A 22,049-nucleotide genomic window follows, 5' to 3' on the forward strand; every position below is an offset into this window, starting at 1 on the left:
CCCTTGTTTCTACCCAACACCAAGTTCGCATCGCCAGAATCCAGAGTGATCGTGGTGCCGAGTTCATGTCTCAGCGTTTCCAGGACTGGATGCGTAAGAATGGAATTATTCATCAGACGTCGGCGCCTTACACACCGGCTCATAATGGAGTCGCAGAACGAAGACAAGGGGTACTGCAAACCATGATGCGTTGTCTCCTAGAAGACGCCAACCTTGGTAAGATATACTGGGGTGAAGCTATCAAGTATGCAAATTACATTGTCAACCATACTTGGAGCAGTGTAACAAATCAGACTCCTTTCTTCATGTTGTATGGCTACAAGCCTGATCTTAAAAACATTCATATTTTTGGTTCATATGCTATGGTGAACATTCCCTTAGCTCAAAGAAGAAAAGGAAGTCCAGCAGCAAAGAGACTGAGATTTATGGGTATTGATGATAATTCAAAATGGAGCAAATTTATTGACTCTAAACATGCAATTGTGATTTCCCAATCTGCTAATTTTGAAGAAGATATTGACTGGTCCAGGATTCATTCCAATGATCCTGGAGTTTATTTTCCTAGAGATGATACTGCTGATGTCACGCAGATTGATGATCAAGATTCCACTGGTTCTTCTCAACCCGATGTTCCGTCTTCGCAAGCCGCGGATGCTGACGCTAGCGACGAAAGTGAGGACGAGGACGAAGCAGAAGAAGATTGGACAGTTGTTCCGAGACGTTCCAAGAGGGCCACAAAAGGGATCCCTCCACAACGATATTCTTGGCAACTGACAAAAGCACCCTTGCCTTTGATTTGCAATGTCACACTTCCACCTGATAATTTCACACAAATCAAGCAGCTCCCTGATTCAGAGCAAGACAAATGGTATGATGCAATGCAGGTTGAACAGTCTAAAGAAACTTAAGGTATTTACACCTGCAAAACCTCCAGCAAACAAAAAGACCATTGGCACTCGATGGGTCTACAGAATCAAAAAGAAACCAAATGGTGAGTCACTGTACAAGGCCAGACTTGTAGCTCAGGGTTTTGCTCAACGTTATCCTGAGGACTACACAAATACTTACTCACCGACAGTCAGAACTGAGAGTGTAAAAATTGCTTTAGCAACTGCAACTATCCTTGGTTTAGAAGTTTTCCAGTTTGATGTTGACACGGCTTATCTACATGCAGACCTAGACGAAGAGATCTACGTGAGAAGTCCTCCAGGGTTCCGACAGCAAGAAGGGGATACCTGGTTTCTAAACAAAAGTCTCTATGGTCTGAAACAATCTGGTTTAATGTGGTATTTATGTCTTACTGACAAACTAAATTCAATGGGCTTTATTAAGTCCGAAACTGATGAGTGCGTGTTCACAAAAAGATCTAACGAGGCATATGAGATAGTTCTTGTTTATGTTGATGATATTGTTTATATTGGTCCAAATAAGCAAATGAGTGAGATTTTTGCCAAAGCTTTGCAGAGATACTTCACATTGAAATTATTAGGTCACATTAGCACTTATTTAGGTGTTCAGATTGAAAAAACACAGAAGGGGTTTAGTCTTTCACAAGAAGATAAAATTGAACAAATTTTGCATCATTGCAACATGAAAGATGCTAACACAACAAAGACACCCATGCAAACAGATTTTCACAACTTGACACAAGAAGAAAGTCCTGAGTTCGAGGATCAAACACTTTATCGTTCAGTCATTGGGTCACTGTTATACATTAGTAGTTGGACCAGACCCGACATTGCACTTAGTGTTAATCTCTTATCTCGATACGTAGGTAAGGCAAAACAGTTTCATTGGACATGTATTAAGAAATTATTGAGATACCTAAAATACACCAAACACATGAAGTTATTGTTAGAACCAACACATACTGATTATGCAGAATTATGTTGTTATGCAGATTCTGATTGGGCAAGTGATAAGAAATCACGTAAAAGTACTTCAGGTTATATGATGTTCTTAAATGGATGTCCTGTTTATTGGCAAGTACGTAAACAGAATTTTGTTTCTTGTTCATCTACTGAAGCTGAATATGCTTGTGTTTCAGATGCATGTAATTCCCTAACTTGGTTTGATGCTTTAGTCACAGATATCTGGACACACCCGATCCAACCGATCACCGTGATGGAAGACAATGAATCGGTGGTTTATATTTCTGAATCACATTTTACAGGTTCTAGGTCCAGACACATTGACATCCGTTACCAAAACATAAAACATTTAGTGAAAAAAGGTTTTGTCAAAATGCAATATGTATCTACACATGATCAAATTGCTGATATGCTCAACAAACCACTTCCAGCAGCTCAACATGAGTATCTGCGCAAGAAGATGTGCCTTATTTGATGATGTACTGATATTCGCTCAACTGGCAAAAGAAGGGGAATGTCACTGCGTTATTTTATTTACCAGCTGAGCTCATTATTTCTGGACTGTCAGACTCTCCGTAGCTTTGCCAACTTCTTATCAGTAAGCTACGTGTTTCCGTATCCACCCACATTCCTTCACTTGCTCTTCACACACTCTTTCCTTTGTTCTCTTGCCAGAGGTCCGGCTCAGATAGCCGGCAAGAATTACTTTCAAAAATGTAACAATTAACTTTTCTTAGTTAGTGAGGTGTTTTATTTTCTTTATAACAAATAAATGAGTTTTATTAGAAACCTTCCTTCGCGTTTCTTTTCAGATTATTGCAACTTGGAATAAGCCACGATACATCTCCTCTAAACCAGGGTAATTAGTCCCAGAGCCAAACATGGGATTAATAAATGCCCTGACATAATTGAAGCCAGAGGCTGCTTTAAGTGTGTTTGGGAATTTGTTATCACTCTACTCTGGGATTTGCCAGAAATGTGGGAGTGTTTGGGGAAATTTGGAGCAATAAAGGGGCGGTTTGAACTGCCAGCTATTTTGTGTTATCTCTGTGCCATGTCCCGGGTCATCACAGGTCCAGTTTGAAATCTAGAAAAAAAAATCTATTTTTCTTTCTTTCCTTGAGTTATCTATCTTTTGTAGGACTTTTTTTTCCTTTTATATGTCTACTAATGCACTGTTTCATCATTTTCATAATCATTTAAAATAGAAGAGTTTCATGCCAATCGCTCAATCTTAATTCTAACTTTAATCTTCTAGAATATGGATATAGTTGGTATAGTTCTTTTTCCCCAAACTCAGATTTTTAAAAAAACCTAGAATGATGATGGAATTATTTTTTGGGTGCTGAGTAAAAATTATTATTTCCTAGTCATAGATAAATTAAACAAAAAAATTAAATGTTAAAATTATTTTAAAGTAGACCTAACAGGTATGAAAATTGAACTCAGAGAATATTAAAGCCTTTGCCTAGCATTAAAGTAAAATAAATGAGACATCCATTAAGGCTTGATCAGCCACTCTCCACAGCATGGCATGAATGGGCACCTGGAGCAGGTTCACAGGGATGATCTCAAGGTCTAAAGAAGAACCTATACAAGAGCTGTTTTTTTCCTGACACATGATGCTGAACGTGGAAGAACTTTGTAGGTTAATTCTGCATTTTGTATTGGGCCCAAACATTAACTGGGAATCAGGGGATGATTCAATAGGTCAAGCGGTCAAACTCACCTCCAGGTAAAATATCTTGCAGTAACCAAAACAAAATGTTATCAGGGCATGAGCGACTGAAACAAGACACTCCTTTTCCAAGAAGTGCAACTGGTGATGCACAGCTTAGTTGAGAAAGGGTGCTTTATCCTATAGAGAGTGCTTGTCCTTTTAATGGAAATAATTAATTTAAAAGCACTATATAAATCTGTTAATCCAGAACAGGTTGAACATAATTCATCTAGTTAAATAGACCATAGACTAATATGATCTTTGTTTCTAGACTGAATTTCAGCTTCTTGCCTTTCATCCACTCTATCACTGTAGCCAGGAATGGTGAGTAAGCAATTTCAGTGGCTCATCTAAATTAGATTAAAAAAAGAGGCAGAGTCTTTTGTAAATTAATGATGTGGCAATATATATCCTCAATTGACCTCACTTGGCAACTTCTTATAACTAAATACATGGGAGAAAGAAAGGGTAAGAGAGCATTCTATAAGGCCTTGAACAGAAATTCTCAAAACTATCTTTTCTAGATGGTAATTCAAGAATGATCTGAATACAGCAAAGCTTACCTGCCCAAAGATAGTATTTCCAGAAATTTATCATGGTACTGTAGATGGTATCAAGACTGGAACTGCTCTTTCTCATAAGAAAGAAATTATAACTTCTCAAATCCAGACAAGAGTCCAAAACACATACCGTGTTTCCCCAAAATTAAGACCTCTCTGGATAATAAACCCAATCGGGCTTTTCAGCGCATGCATTAAAATAAACCCCCCACCAAAAAAAAGCCCCACACCAACTACTTACATGCATGTGCAGCCAGTCCTGCCATTTCCTCTGGTTGCTTGCCACACAAACAACACAAGGTGAGGAGGCGAAGCTGAGGGGGGAAAGGGGGGGACATGCCCTCCCCTCCCTGTTCTTCATGCCAGCCGAGCAGCTGACTGCCGCTGCCCTGACGTGTCCCATCTCACTTCTCCCCCGCCCCACCTGTCAGAAATGAGTCTTTGTGAGACTCATCGCGCCAGTGCCACCGCCTTGTGGAGCAGGACTCTGCAAGGCTTGTTGTGCCATTGCATGCACAAACTGCAGCACTGCTGCAAGCTTCATCATGCTGGCACAGCTGGTGTGCTGCCGCTCGCAGCTGCACCGGTATGTTGAACCTCGCCGCAGTGCTGCCATTTGTGGGTGCAATGGCACAAGCCTTGCAGAGTCCTGCTCCACGAGGCGCCGGTGCGATGAGTTTCATAAAGACTCATTTCTGACAGGTGGGGCAGGGGAGAAGTGAGACGCGTGGAGCGAGATGTGGCTCCCCTTGCCATCTCTTCTCTCCCCCCACCTCGCCGGGCATGGCAGGGCTTCTTCTCCTTGCTTAGCCACCCACCCCCAATAGGGATGCAATTTGGGGGTGGCAAGTGGAGCGGGCGAGAAGCGGGATGCAGGTCTTACCTTTCAAGCTCCATCACATTCCTCGCCATTGTTCAGGGAAAGATGTAAAAAAAAAACCTTCTCGCAAGTTCAATAAAGTTTTTTGCATCCCTAAAGGGGGAGGGTGGCTAAGTAAGGGGCAGGAGCCCTGCCATGCCCAGCAAGGGGCGGGGGAGAGAAGAGACAGCAAGGGGAGCCATGTCTTGCTCCACGCATCTCGTTTCCACCCCTCTTGATAAAGAGATGACGGGGAAGGGAAGCATCCAGGCTGCTGTTGCCATTGGGGTGGGATGGGACATGCTGGGCCACAAGCTGCACATCTTACCTTTCCAGCTCCGTGGTGTTCCTCGCCGTTTTGTCCAGGGAAACACACTGTAAAAGAAAACTTCTTGCGAGTTCAAGAAGTTTGATTGAATTCGCAAGAAGGGGTTTTTTTACAACGTGTTTCCCTGGACACAACGGCGAGGAACATCACAGAACTTGAAAGGTAAGATGCACGTCCAGCTTCTCGCCCACCCCACCTGCCACCCCCAAATTGCATCCATAAAGGGGGGAGGTGGCTAAGCAAGGGGAAGGAGCCTTGCTTGGGGGGGGTGAGGGGGGGAGAAGAGACGGCAAGGGGAACCATGTCTTGCTTCACGCATCTCGCTTCTCGCCCACCCCACCTGTCAGAAATGAGTCTTTGTGAGACTCATTGTGCTGCTGATGCCACCTTGCGAAGCAAGACTCTGCAAGGCTTGTGCCGTTGCACGCATGAATGGCAGCACTGCCACGAGATTTGACATACCGGCACAGCCGCGAGCGGCAGGACACCAGCTGTGCCAATATGATGAAGTTTGTGGCGATGCTGCAGTTCACGCAATGGCACAACAAGCCTTGCAGAGTCCTGCTCCACGAGGTAGCGGCGGCGGCAGGACGCTTCAGGGCAGCGGCGGCCAGCAGCTCAGCCAGTGCAAAGAACAGGGAGGGGAGGAGGCAGCAATGACGGGACACCCAGTCCCATGCTCGCCACCTCCTCCACCCCCAAAATAATAAGACACCTTCCCCCCGATAATAACGCCAAGGCCTTATTTTGAGGTTCAAAAGAAAATAAGACCCTGTCTTATTTTCGAGGAAACACGGTGTGCTTGGCTAAATTTCCCAAGAACCTTGTCCACATTTGTGAACTTGAGCTTACTCTACAAATCACTTTTACATGAGTCTAACCTCGAAAACTGTAGAAACTACTGTTGTGGAATGCATCTGCCTGCCTAAAAGAAGGAAAATAATGAATCAAGGCGAATATATGTGTCCTAGGATAATGTTGCAGGGTGCAATTTGGGTTGGTCACTGGGACCAGAAGTTTTGACTTCTGAGCTTTTGGATTCATGCTGGAGCCCAGCATGAAATAACTCCCCATTTTGGGGGAGTTGCTGGGTTGCTGGGTTGCAGCATTGGTTGCTGGGTCCAAGTCAAGGCTGTGATATCTTGGGACCATGTTACCTTTGGAATGATTTGATGCAAGTGGAATCTGCCATCTACAGACCATATAGATCAGAATTGATCTATATGGCCTCACCTCCTTGTGTATGTGCACGTGCGCATACTTACGTTTACTATTTATTATATATTTTATGCTTTGTTCAATTCATATAGATGCCCATCTCATATGTGTAACTCTAAGTAGTTCACAACAATTAAAAACAACATCAAGCATGGTAAACAAATTCAACTAAAAACAACAAACATATAAACCCATACTAAAGCCATTACTATAAACTATATTTAAAAATAAAAAGCACAGTCACCAGTTTCTTTCCTGAGTTTATGTAAAAAATTCTGAAGGCAAAGTTACAGTCCCCACTCCTGCAGACATTGCCCTACTGCTTATCAAATAATCAAGACAGGCAGGCTTGCCCAAAGAAAATTAAATTATTAAATAAATAATTAAATAATTAGATTAGTATTTATGAACTACATTTTAAAATGTTGCTTTATATGCCACTGAATTTGAGCTGGGATGAAAACTATTATTTGTGGGCTGCATCTTCTACTGTCAAATCACAACTACATTAACATTCAAAGCTGCACTAACCTTTCAGCAACATTAAAATTATTTCTACAATATAGAGCAGAAATTTGATTCAGAATAAATTAGGATGTCCTTCTGAAGGCTACACTTATTTATGCTATTTCTATAATACTATACTTAAATCTGTCAAGGATGGCTTCAGACAAAGAATGTGAAAAGTGGAAACTGGCTCATTCTATGCAAAATGCTTGGACAGAATAGTGCCTATACTATTTGAAGAATAGTACTATTTGAAGATTTTAAAAAATTGTGAATTAGGTCAGAGGCGAGGGTCCTTGGACTCATGGGCCCCTTTATCCCCTGGTTCATCTGGCCCATATGTTGCTTAAGCTTACCTGCATAAATATAATGAATAAGGTTTCAGTATCCCAAAAGTCAAATCAGATAAGTAGATTCAAAAACTTTTGGAGCTTACCGTTCTCGGTTAAATTTCAGGGAATGAAGAATTGCTGGCCGTTTCTGTCTTAGATTCCACAAATGAAGCATGTCATCTGAACTTGCACTAATCAAAGCACCCTAATGAGAAAAGAACATACTTTGTTTTATTATAATTATGCAGACTTTCCTGGGAAAATGGCAATTTTAAAAAGGTAGTTTGGAACATATGTTGCTGTTCTATATCTGCACTTTGCACCAGCTGTAGCTCCCAAATGCTCTTCAAGGGTAGTCCCATGTAGAGTGCATTACAATAGTCCAGTTGTGAGATGACTAGGGATTGAATGATTGAGCACAGGGAATCCTGGCTTAGGAAAGGCCGCAACTGGTGTAGAACACGAAGATGTGCAAAGGCTCTCCTAGCCACAACTGCCACCTGTTCCTCAAACAGGAGTCATGGGTCCAGGAGAACCCCCAAGTTGCGGACTGAGTCTTTCTGGGGCAGTGCCACCCCATCCAGAGTCAAAGATGACAAAGTCCCAGATCCTGGATCCCCACGTACTCAAACCCATTTTGATCATGTGACATGGGGATGTTGCAATGGTCATAAGTGTGAAAAACAGTCAGAAGTAACTTTTTTTAGTGCTGTTGTAACTTCGAACAGTCACTAAATAGAGTGTTGTAAGTCAAGAAGTATTTGTATTACTTTATAAGTAAGGTGGCAAACATACCTCATATTCCTTCCTCTTTGTATTTTTCCCACAACAACCCTGTGAGGATGGAAAGTCTGAGAAAGAGTGATTGGCCAAAAGTCATCCAGTCAGCTTTCATGCTTAAACTGTCAATTTGAAACCTGCAGACCAACCAACCAGATGCTCATCAAAGAATCACTTCGATTCATTTTGGGGTCTCCAAATGGCTCACTTTGTCTATATCCTCTTATTTAATTTTCACCATCCATTCACCTAATGAGAGTATTTCCTCTAGATCACATTTTCCCCCACAATTTTCTCCAAAACCAATATGTAATTTTTTAATTATCATAGTTCCTTGGAGTATAGAATGTAACTATTAACAGCCTAAAAATTTCTCCTTTCATATACAACCAGAATAATCCAGATGGGATTGATTCATACTTTTGGATATACGTTTTAGTCCTTTAGTTCATTGTAACTATCCTTCACTTTTTGCATATTTATTTATTTATTTATTAGTCCAATTTATATGCCGCCCTTCTCCATAGACTCAGGGCGGCTTACAATGCATTATAGCAATAGCCTGCATACTTTTATGTATATACCTGCTTATTAGGGCTTTCGCCCCCCCCTAAGTGGTGTTGTTCTATACAAAGCTGGCTTATTGCCCCCACAATCCGGGTCCTCAATTTACCTACCTCGAAAGGATGGAAGGCTGAGTCAACCTTGAGCCTGGTGAGATTCGAACTCGCACTAATTGCAGGCAGCTGGCAGCTAAATGCTAGCACTTAACAGCACTTAGTCTGTTGCACCACCGAGGCTCTATATTCACCATATTCAACTCTACTTAACACGGCTCGGTAACTGCCCACTGCCCAGAGCCATTCTCTGAGATAGGCATATAAGAAGCATGAATTATAAATAAATAACATCAAATCACCTTCAATATACGCTTCCTCTGTCATAGGTAGAAATCTTATTATTTATTTCCCCATTTTATGTTAATTAATTCATTCTCTTTAAATTTTCTCCTCTTATATTCCAAGTTACATTCTTTGTAAGTCATGATGATCATAGATTGGCTCATAATATATGCTGTGCTCTGCTGCCCACCACAGTTTTGGTCAATCAAAGCTTTGAATGGTTTTAATCAGACTGAGAAGGAATAGACTAATACCTCATAATATTCATTGACATGCAGCATTCCCTGCTAAAAAAAAACCCCAAGGATAATACTGATCACTTGTAGCACATTTTAAGAAGAATGCCACAAGCTCATCTGAAGCCCAGTATTTCTCCCACTAATCTAGTGTCTCTAATTTAGATTCTAGATTGAAAGCCTAAATATTATTATCTGTATCCCACCATCTAGGAGGTATATGTGGTGTACTGATACACATTTAGGATATATTTATTGTGCATTTATTTTGAATTTAAATATTTATTATATTTATAATTAATTTTTTGTTTATTATTTATGGAATTTATTTGCAGCCCGTCTTATATCCAATGACTTTGGGTGACTTACAGCAAAAAATAAATAAATAAATAAATAAAAAAATTACAATGGAATTGTAGAATTTATATGGAAATAAAAGATCTGTAGTATACTTGCCCATTATGAGCTATTCAAATTTTTATCCTAAATTTTGATAGCATTAGCTATCATTTATAAACAGTAAAAAGCCAAAGAAACAGACTTGTGTGAATAATAGGCAATCTAGATCAAGATTTCATTTTCATTAATATCTTTCTTACTTCAAAGACTTATTTTCTGAGACACAGTGACTAAAACTGTGTCACTGTAGCACAATTCTTATTAATGAAGCCTTACCTCGTTAATTAAAAATTGAAGCTGCAGAACAGCAGCACCACTTTCATGCTGACAATAGCAATCAACACCTGGCCTGCCCAATCTGTTAAGTACCATAGTCAAGGATCAGATTGCTTAGGTTGATTGCTGAAATAAGAGAAATACAGAATTAAAGCAGAATTAATCTTTGCTTTTACTAATTAAAAGCAGACTGTGAAAAGGTTTAGAGATTTCTAGAGTTTATTTTCATCCTAGATTATGAGTCCTAAGGATTCATACAGATAAATTTATTCACCCTACCCCAATATTAGTAATATTATTCCATTGAACAAGTATGTAGAGATTCTCAGTCATCCAGGTCATGGTTGTCCCAAAGGTGCTTTTGGGACAACCATGACCTGGATGACTAAAAATCTCTATACACTTTTAGCTATATAATTTGGGATGAACACCCTTTGAATGGTGTGGGAGTAAGAATAGATTTCCAGAGGAAAAAATGCAGACTACAGGAACCAGGAGCACTCTCGGGTGACCCTGAGGACACAGATAAACCTCCAAGTGCTTCAAGGATCCTCTAAAAGGATGGAAATTATCAGCTGTCTGCAAGGAATATAAATCTTTCCATTCCCCACTATCTTGTCAGAGCTGAAGAAGCTTCTTGGATGAGAAGCGAGATGTCTTCAAAAAATAAAATACCAAACAAGAAAGTCCAGTTGCCTCCCGAAAAGCACCTTTGGGACATTGAACAAGTAATATCCTATAGCTCTTAGAGCTACTGAGCATCCTTGATTCTTATTAAGGTGACTTTTCTGGAATACATTACTGCCCAGTGTTGGTATTTTTAAGTGTTTTGTATATCTCAGATGTTGACAACTACAGTGATTCAGAAGTTAGCCAAAAGGACTGGAACCCAGACTGAAGTCCAATTTCAGCTGGCACTTTCTAACTTGAATGAGAATAGTCTTTGGGAAGAATTATGGATGAAGATGTTCTCTATATAATTGAAATAAAAATCTAAATCAAATAATCAAATGTCTGGATATTGATAGCATCACTCTGTTCCAAAGCAGGAAATCTGGCAAATACTAAAATGGATACAATTGTTTATGTGGATTATGTGGAGTATAAAGCATGATAAAATAATCTCCCACTACTCATTCAAAATGCTTATTTCTTCCCAATGATATGATATGTAATCATGATCTTTTCTAGATGCCATCTGTAGTTCTTGAATGCAGACTTCATCCTTCAGAGATTCCACAGTGGCTGAGACAAAACTAGTTCCAAAAAAAGATCAAGTCCATAATTATGAAACGAAGTGAGGTCCCAGAATCAGCACTTGCACATAGAACCAGAAGCAAACTTTGGTTTATACTGTCACAAAAAACAATAGCAAGCATAGTTTTAAAATTATTTTGTATTTATCTGAATAAAGATGAAATGAAACAAACTGATAAAAATGTAAAACGTAGTTGAAACTATCAAACTGCACAACAGCAAAGGATACATTCGTATTGCACCTGTTCTTGTCCCAACAGCCAGAATCTTTTGAACTGGGTCAAAAGCTAAGACAGTGGGCAGATATGGAAATCCATGACGAACTGTCTGCAATAGAAAATATAAATCTTAGTTGGGAAGAATAATTGTACTTCCTAGATATGTTTTCTATACTTCCTTAATTTCCTTAATTTAATTCCTAAAGCAAATAAAAAGCTGAGGGGCCACTCAATGATAAAAAATCAATTAACTAATCATATAGGTTTTAATGCATTGACCAGATAAATTGTATGCATGCACATACATATTGCAAACTTCGACATAAGACTAAATTTAAATTTTAGTTTGAAGCATGACGTCATTTCTTTTAAAATTCCACTCATTTTGCCCTGGTGGAGCATCTCATCTTATTTTAGTAAGTCCCACTCTTGCTCAATAGTCCAAAAACCATATATTCAGGCCTAATGTTGCTCCTCAGAGAGTACAATAATCATAGTTCTTTATATCCCAAGATTATTCAATCAGTTCCATTTAGGTAGTTCAGGAAGCTTTCCAAATACCTCCTTAAGCCCACTCTATAAGTTTAGTCGTATATCTTAATATTCAAGACTCGCTTTACTTAGACATCTTTCTTGTTCTTGCAGTTGAACCTCCAGTAATCATAAAGTAGATAAATATAGAACAGTAGGTATCACCACAGTCCTCCAGATAAATGTTGTTTATCAGAAATTTCCCCAGGCTTGTAGGAGTATGGTATATTTTCCATTCATCAGTAGGTGGCGCCCTCAGGGGCCTCAAATTTCAGCGTTGTCTCAAATCTGACAAGTATTTAATCCAATTTTAATTTGATTTATGGAAGCAAAGTCAGTTATTTAAGTAGATAATTCCAGCATTTTAAAATGCCTTTCCAAAATGGCGCCTACCCAGTTTAAAAGTCCAATTTTCTATGTTTTAAAGGTTTTTTACTTTTCTCTCCTTCATTCCTTTCTTTCGGGTCTGGGATTTTTCTCTAAGTAGTTGTTTGCTGCTTTAGCAGATAGTCTCTTTTCCTGGATTTTTTTTCCTTTTAGGGTTAGGTTCTAGGTAAAAAAGAAATCATCTCACCCAGTTCCAATCACTGTTCATCTACACTGCTCCTACACTTTCTTCATTGCCTCGGCTGTCCCAGCTTCATGGCAGCCATGATGGCTGCCTCTACTCCTCATCATGGATGAGAGGGAAGGAAGCCCTGGGTCAAACGGGAGAGTTGCAATTCTCCGTGACCTGCAGGGCACCTCTTTTCTTCGCCACCCCTACAGGGTGGCTTTAGCTCCTTTTGGAACCTTCCAACGGGGAGAACTCAGCGCAGGAGCACAGAGAGACACTCCTCACGTCCAATCTCACCACAATGTCAGCCAGAAGTCAATAATTACCAAATTTCTGAAGTTCATTGTACTATACTTGCTCACCAATTAATTATGAAAAAGGAAACAAAAGAAAAGAAAAAGAAAAGGCTCTGCTCTTAGTTACTCATGCCCTCATTGTTTCCAGAGTAGATTACTGTAATGCACTCTAGACAGAGCTGCCCTTGAAGAGCATCCACAAATTTCAGCTGGTGCAAAATGCAATGACGTGGATAGAGTTATATGTGCACACGTTACACTTCTGCTGTGAAAGCTGTATTGGTTGCCAGTTAGTTTGCAGGTCCGATTGAAGATGCTGTTTTTGACCTTTAAAGCCCTTCATGGCATGGGACCAGGATATCTGAAGACCTGATTACATCTGCTCATTCCATTAGGTCTTGTGGAAGAGGTATGCTTTGGGTTCCACATGCAAATAATTTCATCTGCTTTTAACACCAATTTTCTTCACTATCTTGTAGTTAATAATATTGTTGATGTCTTTTAATTGTAGTTGTAGTTGAATTATTTTTATTGTAAGCCACTTAAGATCACTTTACTATGATATAGATGGCTATATGTGTGATTAAATAAAATAAATGAATCCAATATTTCAGTCAGACTACAAGATTTGCTTCAAATGAACAGATATCTCTGCAGAAATTGCACAGTTTAAAATATGACAGCAGGTATCCAGAAGATTTTAACAACAAAATTATTACTTCATGGCAGATTTATGAATGGAAGCTAAAATTAAATACTCAATATCATAACTTGTACAGAGACATAAAGAAGATCAGATTTGCTTGGCACATACAGAATCAGAATCTGAGAGCAAATTCCCGGTGATGTGTATTTATTATTTCTACAGAAGAGAAATATTTTTGAAGTTAGGTAATTTCTCGGTCTTCTCTAACATTTTAGATTCCCAACATTAATCAAAGGCTACTATGCAGGTGGATGATAAATACACCCTTCTTTCCCTATCCTTCCTTCTCCACATACTGTACTTCTGTTTCTCTTTTAACAAAGAAACCACCAGAGGGGTAATCTGAGCAAATACATGGCAAAGAGCCATCTCCCATTTACAGAAATGTGGACTGTGAGTCAAGAAGGGCCATGGCTGGGTAGGGTACATACTACGTAGCCTTTCCTCCAATGCATTTTTAAATCTTGCATGTGCAAACCTGAGCAAACCAGCCATCCAGACTTCTGAGTCATATCAACAGAACAGCCTTGTGGCTTCTGATGAAAAAGCAAATTTATCATAGAACAATAAGATTCTTTGTGGCATTTGCTGAAAACATCTAACAAATCAATCCCTCCTGAAACCGTTTTCTTTAAAAGACTTCCTCCCCCTTCCACTCCTTGATTCAATTGCCATATTCTGTAAGCTCATATTTTTGAGATTTTAAAAATAATTTTTATGTATAAGCATTTCCTTTTTCTGTAGACATTTTATAATAAAACATGGAATTATTCTATGAAGTTCTTCATATTTTTCTATATCAGAAAATGTAAAATTAGTTTGCAATAAGTAAATAACTTCTCAATTTAGTTTGTTTTTTTAAAAAATACACACATCATTTCTAATTAACAGGAATAGGGAAAAATTGGCATAAGAAGCCATAGGAATCGGATAAAGTATTTTAAAGTACAAATGTTAAGGAAATCAATTCCACAGGTAGGCTGAAACTACTTTTATTGACTATAATGCCAGACTCTTGCAAATCTGACTGTGCATATTTCATCCTCTTCCTTATAGTTCAGTGAATTAGAGAGCTGTCTACTTGAGCTGCATCCAAAAGTAATGTTTGAGCCCCTTTTTCCAAGATAATGATTCCTACATGTCTGTCAAGGTCCTTCTCGTTATGCTTTATTACCAGATATGAATTCTATCTTCAGCTCAGATGTTAGAGAATAGGAAAGGATAGCGTGATTTCTGGCAAAGATTCCTTGGGATTTCCCCCCTAACTTTCTCAGGAGGGTGATTGAAGATAATATACTGCCTTTTTTCTTTCATCGTCTATCAGAACCTTAAGTGCCAGATGAGGCATTTGATATTGTAACTGATGACAGGCTGTGTGCGATACCCTTAGAGATCCCTCAAATCAAACTGGTTTTCTTTTTTTTTTTTAATGTTAGTGTTTGGGGGATTTTTAGTTTTTTTTCCAAAGCATGCCTATTAAAAACCTCAATCCTCCATACAGAATGACAATGATTTCACACATATGCCCCCATTTTTGAAAGAGATTTAAAGGAACAAAGCGACACTTGTAAGCCTTTATAAGACTTTACGCTCAATGCTCTAAAAAGTGTGTGTGTGTGTGGGGGGGAAATAGCCAATCTACTATAGCAAAAAGAGAAAGTGCGGTTTTCAGGATGAAAAAGGTTGGGTAGTTCTGTTGATGTACAATGGGAAAGAGAGGGCACATTATGAGCAATGGAAACTAAGGAAGATTTCCTTTAAGATTTCAACGGGAAATAAAACCTGCAGGAGCATTCTTATGTCAAGATACTTGTTATAATGTGGCACAATAGTTCTTCTACCCTTTCCATTTGTTATTTTGGACTGTTCTTTTTAACTGATGTATAAAATATTTCATTTATGTTGTCAGTTACAACTGTTTATTTATATATTCTCACAAGTTCTATTCAGTGTTGCTAAACTGGACATTGGAAACTGCTAATTCTGCTTTGAACATTTTGCACGGTCCCTTATGAGCAATTTCTGCATTCAGCATGAAGCTCTGTAGGAAGGAAGGCTTTGCAGAGGATTGTATATGTAGACAAAATTCATGATCCTGTGAATTTTAATTATATCATCTTAATCCCAAGGTGAGAATGCCTATTCCCTTCTAGTTCTCATACAACTCTCTATCAGTTCTAGACTCTTATCTGATCCGGCAATTTTAGCTATACAAGTAGACAAGTATTCTTTCATTCCTTCCTAGACAAATATTGGTTTATTGGAAGACATTATTACACCATTTCTAATTGAATCCTTCAGAGACAGTCACAAATACATGGCCTGTGAGGGTCTTGTATGAGTCAACTTCCTCACAAGCAAAAACAATGCAATGGGCCATGAGTTTGTTAATTCCACTTAGACAACAAAAACCCTTTCATTGCCTCCTGAAATCCAACTGTATCCAATACCCTTTTGGGGTCTATCCTAAAAGAGGGATTTCCGTAGAATGTAGCCAGAAATCCAACTAAGCATATAATAGCCCACCTAGGGCAACTGAAGGACTGGAGGCATCCCCACCTGTGAAACTTCAATCAATATGCGAAATCAAATTGAGCATATTGTATCATGTCTCAGGCTTGTTACCAACTAGAATAAACCCATAATTGTTTTTATTGTGATTTTATTATACAAAATATAAAACTGGGCGTAGGGGTGAGAAAAATAAAATGCAGCCAATATTTAAGATAATATAAATTGGTAAGTTACAACTGATTTATAGCTTTCTACTTTTTTGAATGTTGATTCTTACAGAAAGCATTCAGCTCTTACCTTGCTTAACCGAAAGTAGTCTGCAGTCAGCCTTTCCTGAATTTCATCCCTGGGTGTCCCTGCAGCCTCTCCAGAGTTCCCAGAGTTCCTTCCAGGCCCACTACCACTGCTACTATTACTGCAGTTTCCACTAGGGGATGAAGTTAAACCATCTAAAACTTTGTGAAAACTAAATTTCTTCATTTTGTAGAAAAAGTCTCAAGATTAATTTCACTTATGAGAACTCCTTGGGTTTGATAATTTCACATTCAGCAAAGACTGTTTCCTCTCACAAAGAATCTCTCAAATGTTCCAATGATATAGCAGTATGGCATTTTCTGCTAACTCAAATGAAATACATAACATTTTAATTTTGTTTTAAAAAGAAGGCATGTTAAGAAGGGATATTCTAAAATGACATTAGGGAAAGAAAAAACTGAATTAATTAAAAGGGATTAATTATGGCTCCTTCTTTAAAAATTAAGATTTATAAAACTAGTAATCCAGATTTAAGTAGAACACACTTTCTTGCTGGAAATATATATTTATTTTTAAGTAATTGAGTCCTGCAAGCCAACGTCTTTGGTCAATTACTTTATTATAATCTTAAATATGATTCTTCTGAAGAATTGGTTGCTACTGTCCATTTGCTCGCTTTCTAAAATCCCCGCTTCTACCCTAGATAGTCCATGTTTTGGAACATTTGTAGACTCTTTATCTTTCTTGATAACCTTTATATTTAGAGTCTTTAGAGTGAGTATTTAACTATTCTTCAGTATTCAGTTAACCTCCATCTTTATAAATAAATGTCATTCTCTTGCAATCTGAGATATTTTCTCCTGCTTCACAACTACACTCTTCCCTCACAATACCAGCCTCCCACTCTGATTGCAATGTTGCTATACTGTTCAGCTCCAGAAGAAAACCACAGTTTATTAATTGTGATGTACCCACTCATATTCTAATTAAATCGAAACAAAACCAAATAAGGATTATTTTGTTAGCAAGTAAGTTGTGGATACACAGTTACCCTCTCTGCAAAGAGGCCTTAAAAAGTAGGGTTCCCAATTAGGTTTTGATGAAATCAGCTATGGGGTTGATCCACAACATCCAAACCAATGAAAAGTGGAGGAACACGAATTGCGCCTGGACATAAATTGCATCCCAGCAGGATGGTCACAACTAGTAGATGTAAAAGAGGGTGTAGGATCACAAGTTCATGATTTGCGGGCACGCATCGTCCGCAAATTGAGGGAGGACTGCGCAATCCTCCGGTCGCTTAGCTGTGAGTGGTGCCGCAGTTCCCCGACCGATCCGTCCAAGCAGCTCTCCAAGGTCCTGAAACCACAGGCGAAGGCGGCGGCGGCGGCGGCAGTGACTCCTCCTCCAGACTCACCCGGCTCGCGCGCCAAAACTAGGGAGGATTGTTTCGCTGAGGGAAAGGCTGGTGAACGACGAGCTCACTATTAGATAATCCGCTTGCAATTTTGAAAAGAAGCGGAGTTGAAAGAAACCAGAACGAAGCAAAAGAATCGTGGAAAGAAAGAACTTCTCAACTCAGAAGATGTTGCGATAGACCGAAGGAGGTGAGATTAGAGGAAAACTAAAACATAACTCAGAGATTCCGATTTTGATTCCGCTTAAACAGAAGTCTCCGAAGGTTGGCCAGTGAAGAATGGCAAAAGGAGCAAAATGCTGCAGCTCGGATCCGGAACCTTCTTGCCGCTTCCTCCTTCACAGCGCTGGGGAAAAAATGGCTGAAAGAGGAAACGCCGGCGATTATCGGAGAGAGGGGAGTGAGTGGGAACAGCTAGAGCGCGTGCGCGCGCAACCGTACATAGCCTCATCGGGTGGTACCTGGTGCCATGTCATTGTCCTTTTTGATTGACCAGAGGTGAGCTAGAGGGGGCGCTGCTGTCTTCCACCCTGCTAGCTTCTCTGATTCCATTCTAAAGGCGGGGCTGAGAAAAACATCGAACTACTTAAAAGGATCCGATGCTCTTAACACTCAAGACTGCAGTTTGGAGTCGTGAAGTACCTCAGAGATAACAACATTCATCGAACTCTGAAATTTATCGTAAGCATCAATTGAGCATTCCATGGGGAATGGGACTAAAACCCAGAGGAGTTTGCTTCTGAAACCTCTGAAATTGCTGGGAGGAAAGCCAATAGGGGCTGAACTCAGCTGCCGAGAGACTTTGCCTTTTAAAATAGCATTGATTTATAAGTGTTGTTAGATTAGCACTATCAAGAGACTATAGCAAAACTAAAATTTAGTCTGTAACTTTAATACTAATTAACTCTAGGAACTAAAAACATAGCAAGTAGCGCTGTTCACAGCAAACTACCAACACATCCACAGTGACATTAGCACATACCATTCTTAAAAGGTTACCTTCTGTCTGATGCAAGAAGTGATGGTATTTATATGATGATATAATATGTTGCCTCCCTTCCACAAATTTTCATGATAGCAAGGCTTTAAAAATGTTATCTCCAGTTCAGGAGAGATCCTGCATTATGTTCCAGTTATTTTGGCAATGGTGGTATAATTGTTTTTATTGTACTTCGTTCCCCCCCCCACCGCCGCCACTTTCTTTGGAGTGGTAATGTGTTTATTAAATAACTATTTTTCTCAGTGAATCTTAAAGAGTTATAAAATCACCATAATCTCAAATACAGAATGGAAGCTGAACCTGGATGAAAACTGATTCAAGTGACTCAAATGGAAGAGAATCTGCAAATAAATAAATAAACTATTCACAAGTTGTTTACAATTTTGGTGTATATTTTTATCTTCACTTAAATAATGTTCATTTGAAGCATGTCTCAATTAAAAAAGTTAACTTGATTCCTACTGAAAGAAATGTTGAATTCCACATTTTGAAATGTTGAATACTCCAATAAGTATTTTATAAAGATTATTGACAGAAAATCACAAAGAAGAAAAAAAGGAAATAAGGCAGATATTTGGTAAATAGTGCTGTAAAGAAGCCACTAAAAGATGAAGGAAAAAGTTGCGGAGGATGAGAAAAGCAATAGATAGAAAGAAATAAGTGGAGAGGTTATTTGCCAATTCCTTTGCCTCATCATGCATCACACTAGCCAACAAAGGTGTGTATAATATACATAGGCTGAGATCACAATATTGCATTGTATGATACACCATGGCTCACATGCCATAATAACTAGGCCAATATGCAGTTTGTTTGGCTTGGGCTTTATACATATATACATTCTCAATCTTGAGAATGAATATAATAAAACCAGGCAAAATATTTACGAATAATTAAGGTAGCAAAAGTAATCATACTGAAAATAGTGATAATAGCAATTTGGCTATATATTATCACGAATGTTTGTTCTTTCTCATCTTTTTTCTCAGTGACAATTTTTTGTGTGTGAAGATATCAAAGTGATATTGTTTGTGAGAAGATATAATACAGCTTGAGTGTAAATACTGTATGGTTTTTTTCTAGTTCTAGCTACAACAAATTTGTGGCCAGCGCTCTCAAGTCTTTCCCTGCTCTCCTGCCCCAAACAATGTGTATAAATTTGTGCTGTTTTAACTACCTAAGGATAACCTAATATTGTAGTATATTCTGAAACAAAATGTTCACTTATTTTTGACTGGGACTCTTAGCCAGCCTCAAATTTATTTGCCTTACATGATTAATAGCCAACAATGCAAGCTGCTGAAAGCAATTCCATTTTTTTCCCTTGCAGCCTTCAAACATGAATAGCTGTTAAATTATATTAAAAGGTTACAGCTGAATTCACTTGTACAAATTCGTAATGTGACTTCTTTGGATTTGCCTTAGCAGAATCTGTAAACTTTGCTGTACATGAGACTGCCCTTGAAGGGGCAGCAACTTCAGTTGGTACAAAATGCAGCAATGCAAGCAGTTATGTGTTTCTGGTAGAACACGTTACATTTGTTTCACAGGCTGCATTGGTTACTGGTGTGTTTCTAGGTTCATTTCAAGGTGCTGGTGTTGACCTTTAAACCCCTACAAGGCATGGGATAGGGTTGAGGGACTGTCAGTGATTTAATCTGCAAAGTGGGCTAGGTTATAGGTTGTTTTCTAGGAACTTACATTTGGTGGGCCCTAGGTAATGGGCCTTTTCTATTGTGAGGTCCATGTGGTTGAATCTTCTTCCCCCGAGGTGGCCTTATCACTTCCAAACTTCTGATTTCAAGACTTGGTGATGTCAGTAGGCCTTGGGAACCCCAAGGGCCAGTGAATTAATGAGGTGGCTCCACTACTATTAACATCACTTCATCTGTTATTGATTTTAGCTCTGTTCTTAGTTTATTTTAAAAAATAATGGTATTTGATATTGCTTGAGCTTTGTTGTATGCCACACAGGGTCACTTGCTTTTAGAAATTGAGTCCACATTCACCATTTTATTCTGATGCTACATAGTTACTGTACTTCAGTCTTTGTTTAGGGCAGCCTTTTCCAACATGGAGCTCACCCTACAATGGTATAAGGAACTTAGTGAACAGCCCCCAATATATGTGTGAATATAAGAAAAGAAAGAGGAGGAGCTGAGCAGATCTAGTCATCTTAATGTCTGGGTCCAAAGGGTAAAAGTATGGAAAATACCTCAACTGTCCGTTAAAATCATTTCCACTGCATCAGCTCAGAATAAACACTTCTACAATCAAGTAGATTGTTTATCCAATATGGCCAGGAATTATACTAATTAAATCCTAAAAAAAATAATTATGTAACTCAGAAGAAAAGGAAAGAAGCTCCAGGTTGGTGAATGGGAGTATTCCAGGATTTTAAGGTAAATCCAATGCACCTTGTTTTCTAGACTGTATTGCAGAAGAGGGTTGATTCTTTTTACTATTTTCTCCAAAGCTGAATCTTCAATAGCTTAGCTTTGTTAACATTTACTCTTTGAATCTAATCCTGTTTCTCTAAACCCAACACTCATCTATGTTTTTTTTCAGTTAAATATTTTGTAATAATTATTTTAAGCAATTTTGACTCCATATTGTCAGGTAACATGCTTCAGATGGCATCAGTTTCTGCAAACTGAGTGTATATTGCTGGATTTGTAGAGTTTGTGCTCGTTTCACCCCATCCTTTTTGTTAAAAAAAGGGGAAAGATGCATTCCCTTTTTTATTCTTCTTTTTATAGTTGGGGATGAGGAAGAAAAAAAGATTGCAACAAATACCAGGGAAAGAGACCACTGTGGTATCGTCTTGGGCTTGGATGAGACTCAGTAGCCCCTTCTATGATTCTAGTAATAATATCCAACTTTTTATTACTAAAACAATAGTTTTGTTTTCTAAAAGGCAGACAGTGGCATTTTTAAAAATTAGAAATAGGGTCTTATATGAAATATATTTTTAAATAGGGTCCAAGACATGGCAGAGAAAAGGTACAAAAGAACATGAGAAAAGTCTCAGCCCATATAGTATAGTCACACTGTCATTATGTTAGCAGTTGTTGCAATATTCCATTTTTCTATAAAATTAGGAATTTCTTAAGTTCCAAAAAGGTTTTAGTCCCATGCTAAGCTTCAAATTCAAAATTCAAAAAGTAATTCAGGCCACGTGGGATGCACATGAAATACATTTCATCTTCTTCTAAGATCATGTTGTAGCTGTGATAGGAAGCCACACAGTCCTGTGAAAAAACACTAGGCAGAGAGGAGCTAAGTGAGTATCACTGTATGATCCAATGTGT

The 22,049-nt window shown here is 38.7% G+C and overlaps 1 protein-coding gene across 4 annotated transcripts in view; it reads right to left on the reverse strand.

The window, feature by feature from the left end:
• The window catches only part of STXBP5L (syntaxin binding protein 5L), an 84,067-nt gene extending 65,913 nt beyond the window's left edge, over window positions 1–18,154 (reverse strand). For all 4 annotated transcript variants that reach the window (XR_015732762.1, XR_004590156.3, XM_034411125.3 and 1 more), the window contains exons 1-4: window positions 16,364–18,154; window positions 11,475–11,572; window positions 9,989–10,070; window positions 7,500–7,600 (exon numbers count right to left, since the gene is read on the reverse strand). Coding sequence is in view for 2 of the 4 variants with exons in the window: in XM_034411125.3 (XP_034267016.1) it covers window positions 7,500–7,600; window positions 9,989–10,070; window positions 11,475–11,572; window positions 16,364–16,546 (464 nt within the window). In the remaining 2 variants the exon portion in view is untranslated. The remainder of the gene's footprint in view (window positions 1–7,499; window positions 7,601–9,988; window positions 10,071–11,474; window positions 11,573–16,363) is intronic.
• Between the last annotated feature and the right edge of the window lie 3,895 nt (window positions 18,155–22,049).

Source organism: Pantherophis guttatus, chromosome 2, assembly GCF_059756535.1.
Source record: "Pantherophis guttatus breed Tessera chromosome 2, ASM5975653v1, whole genome shotgun sequence".
In the NCBI taxonomy this organism is placed as follows: Eukaryota; Metazoa; Chordata; class Lepidosauria; order Squamata; family Colubridae; genus Pantherophis; species Pantherophis guttatus.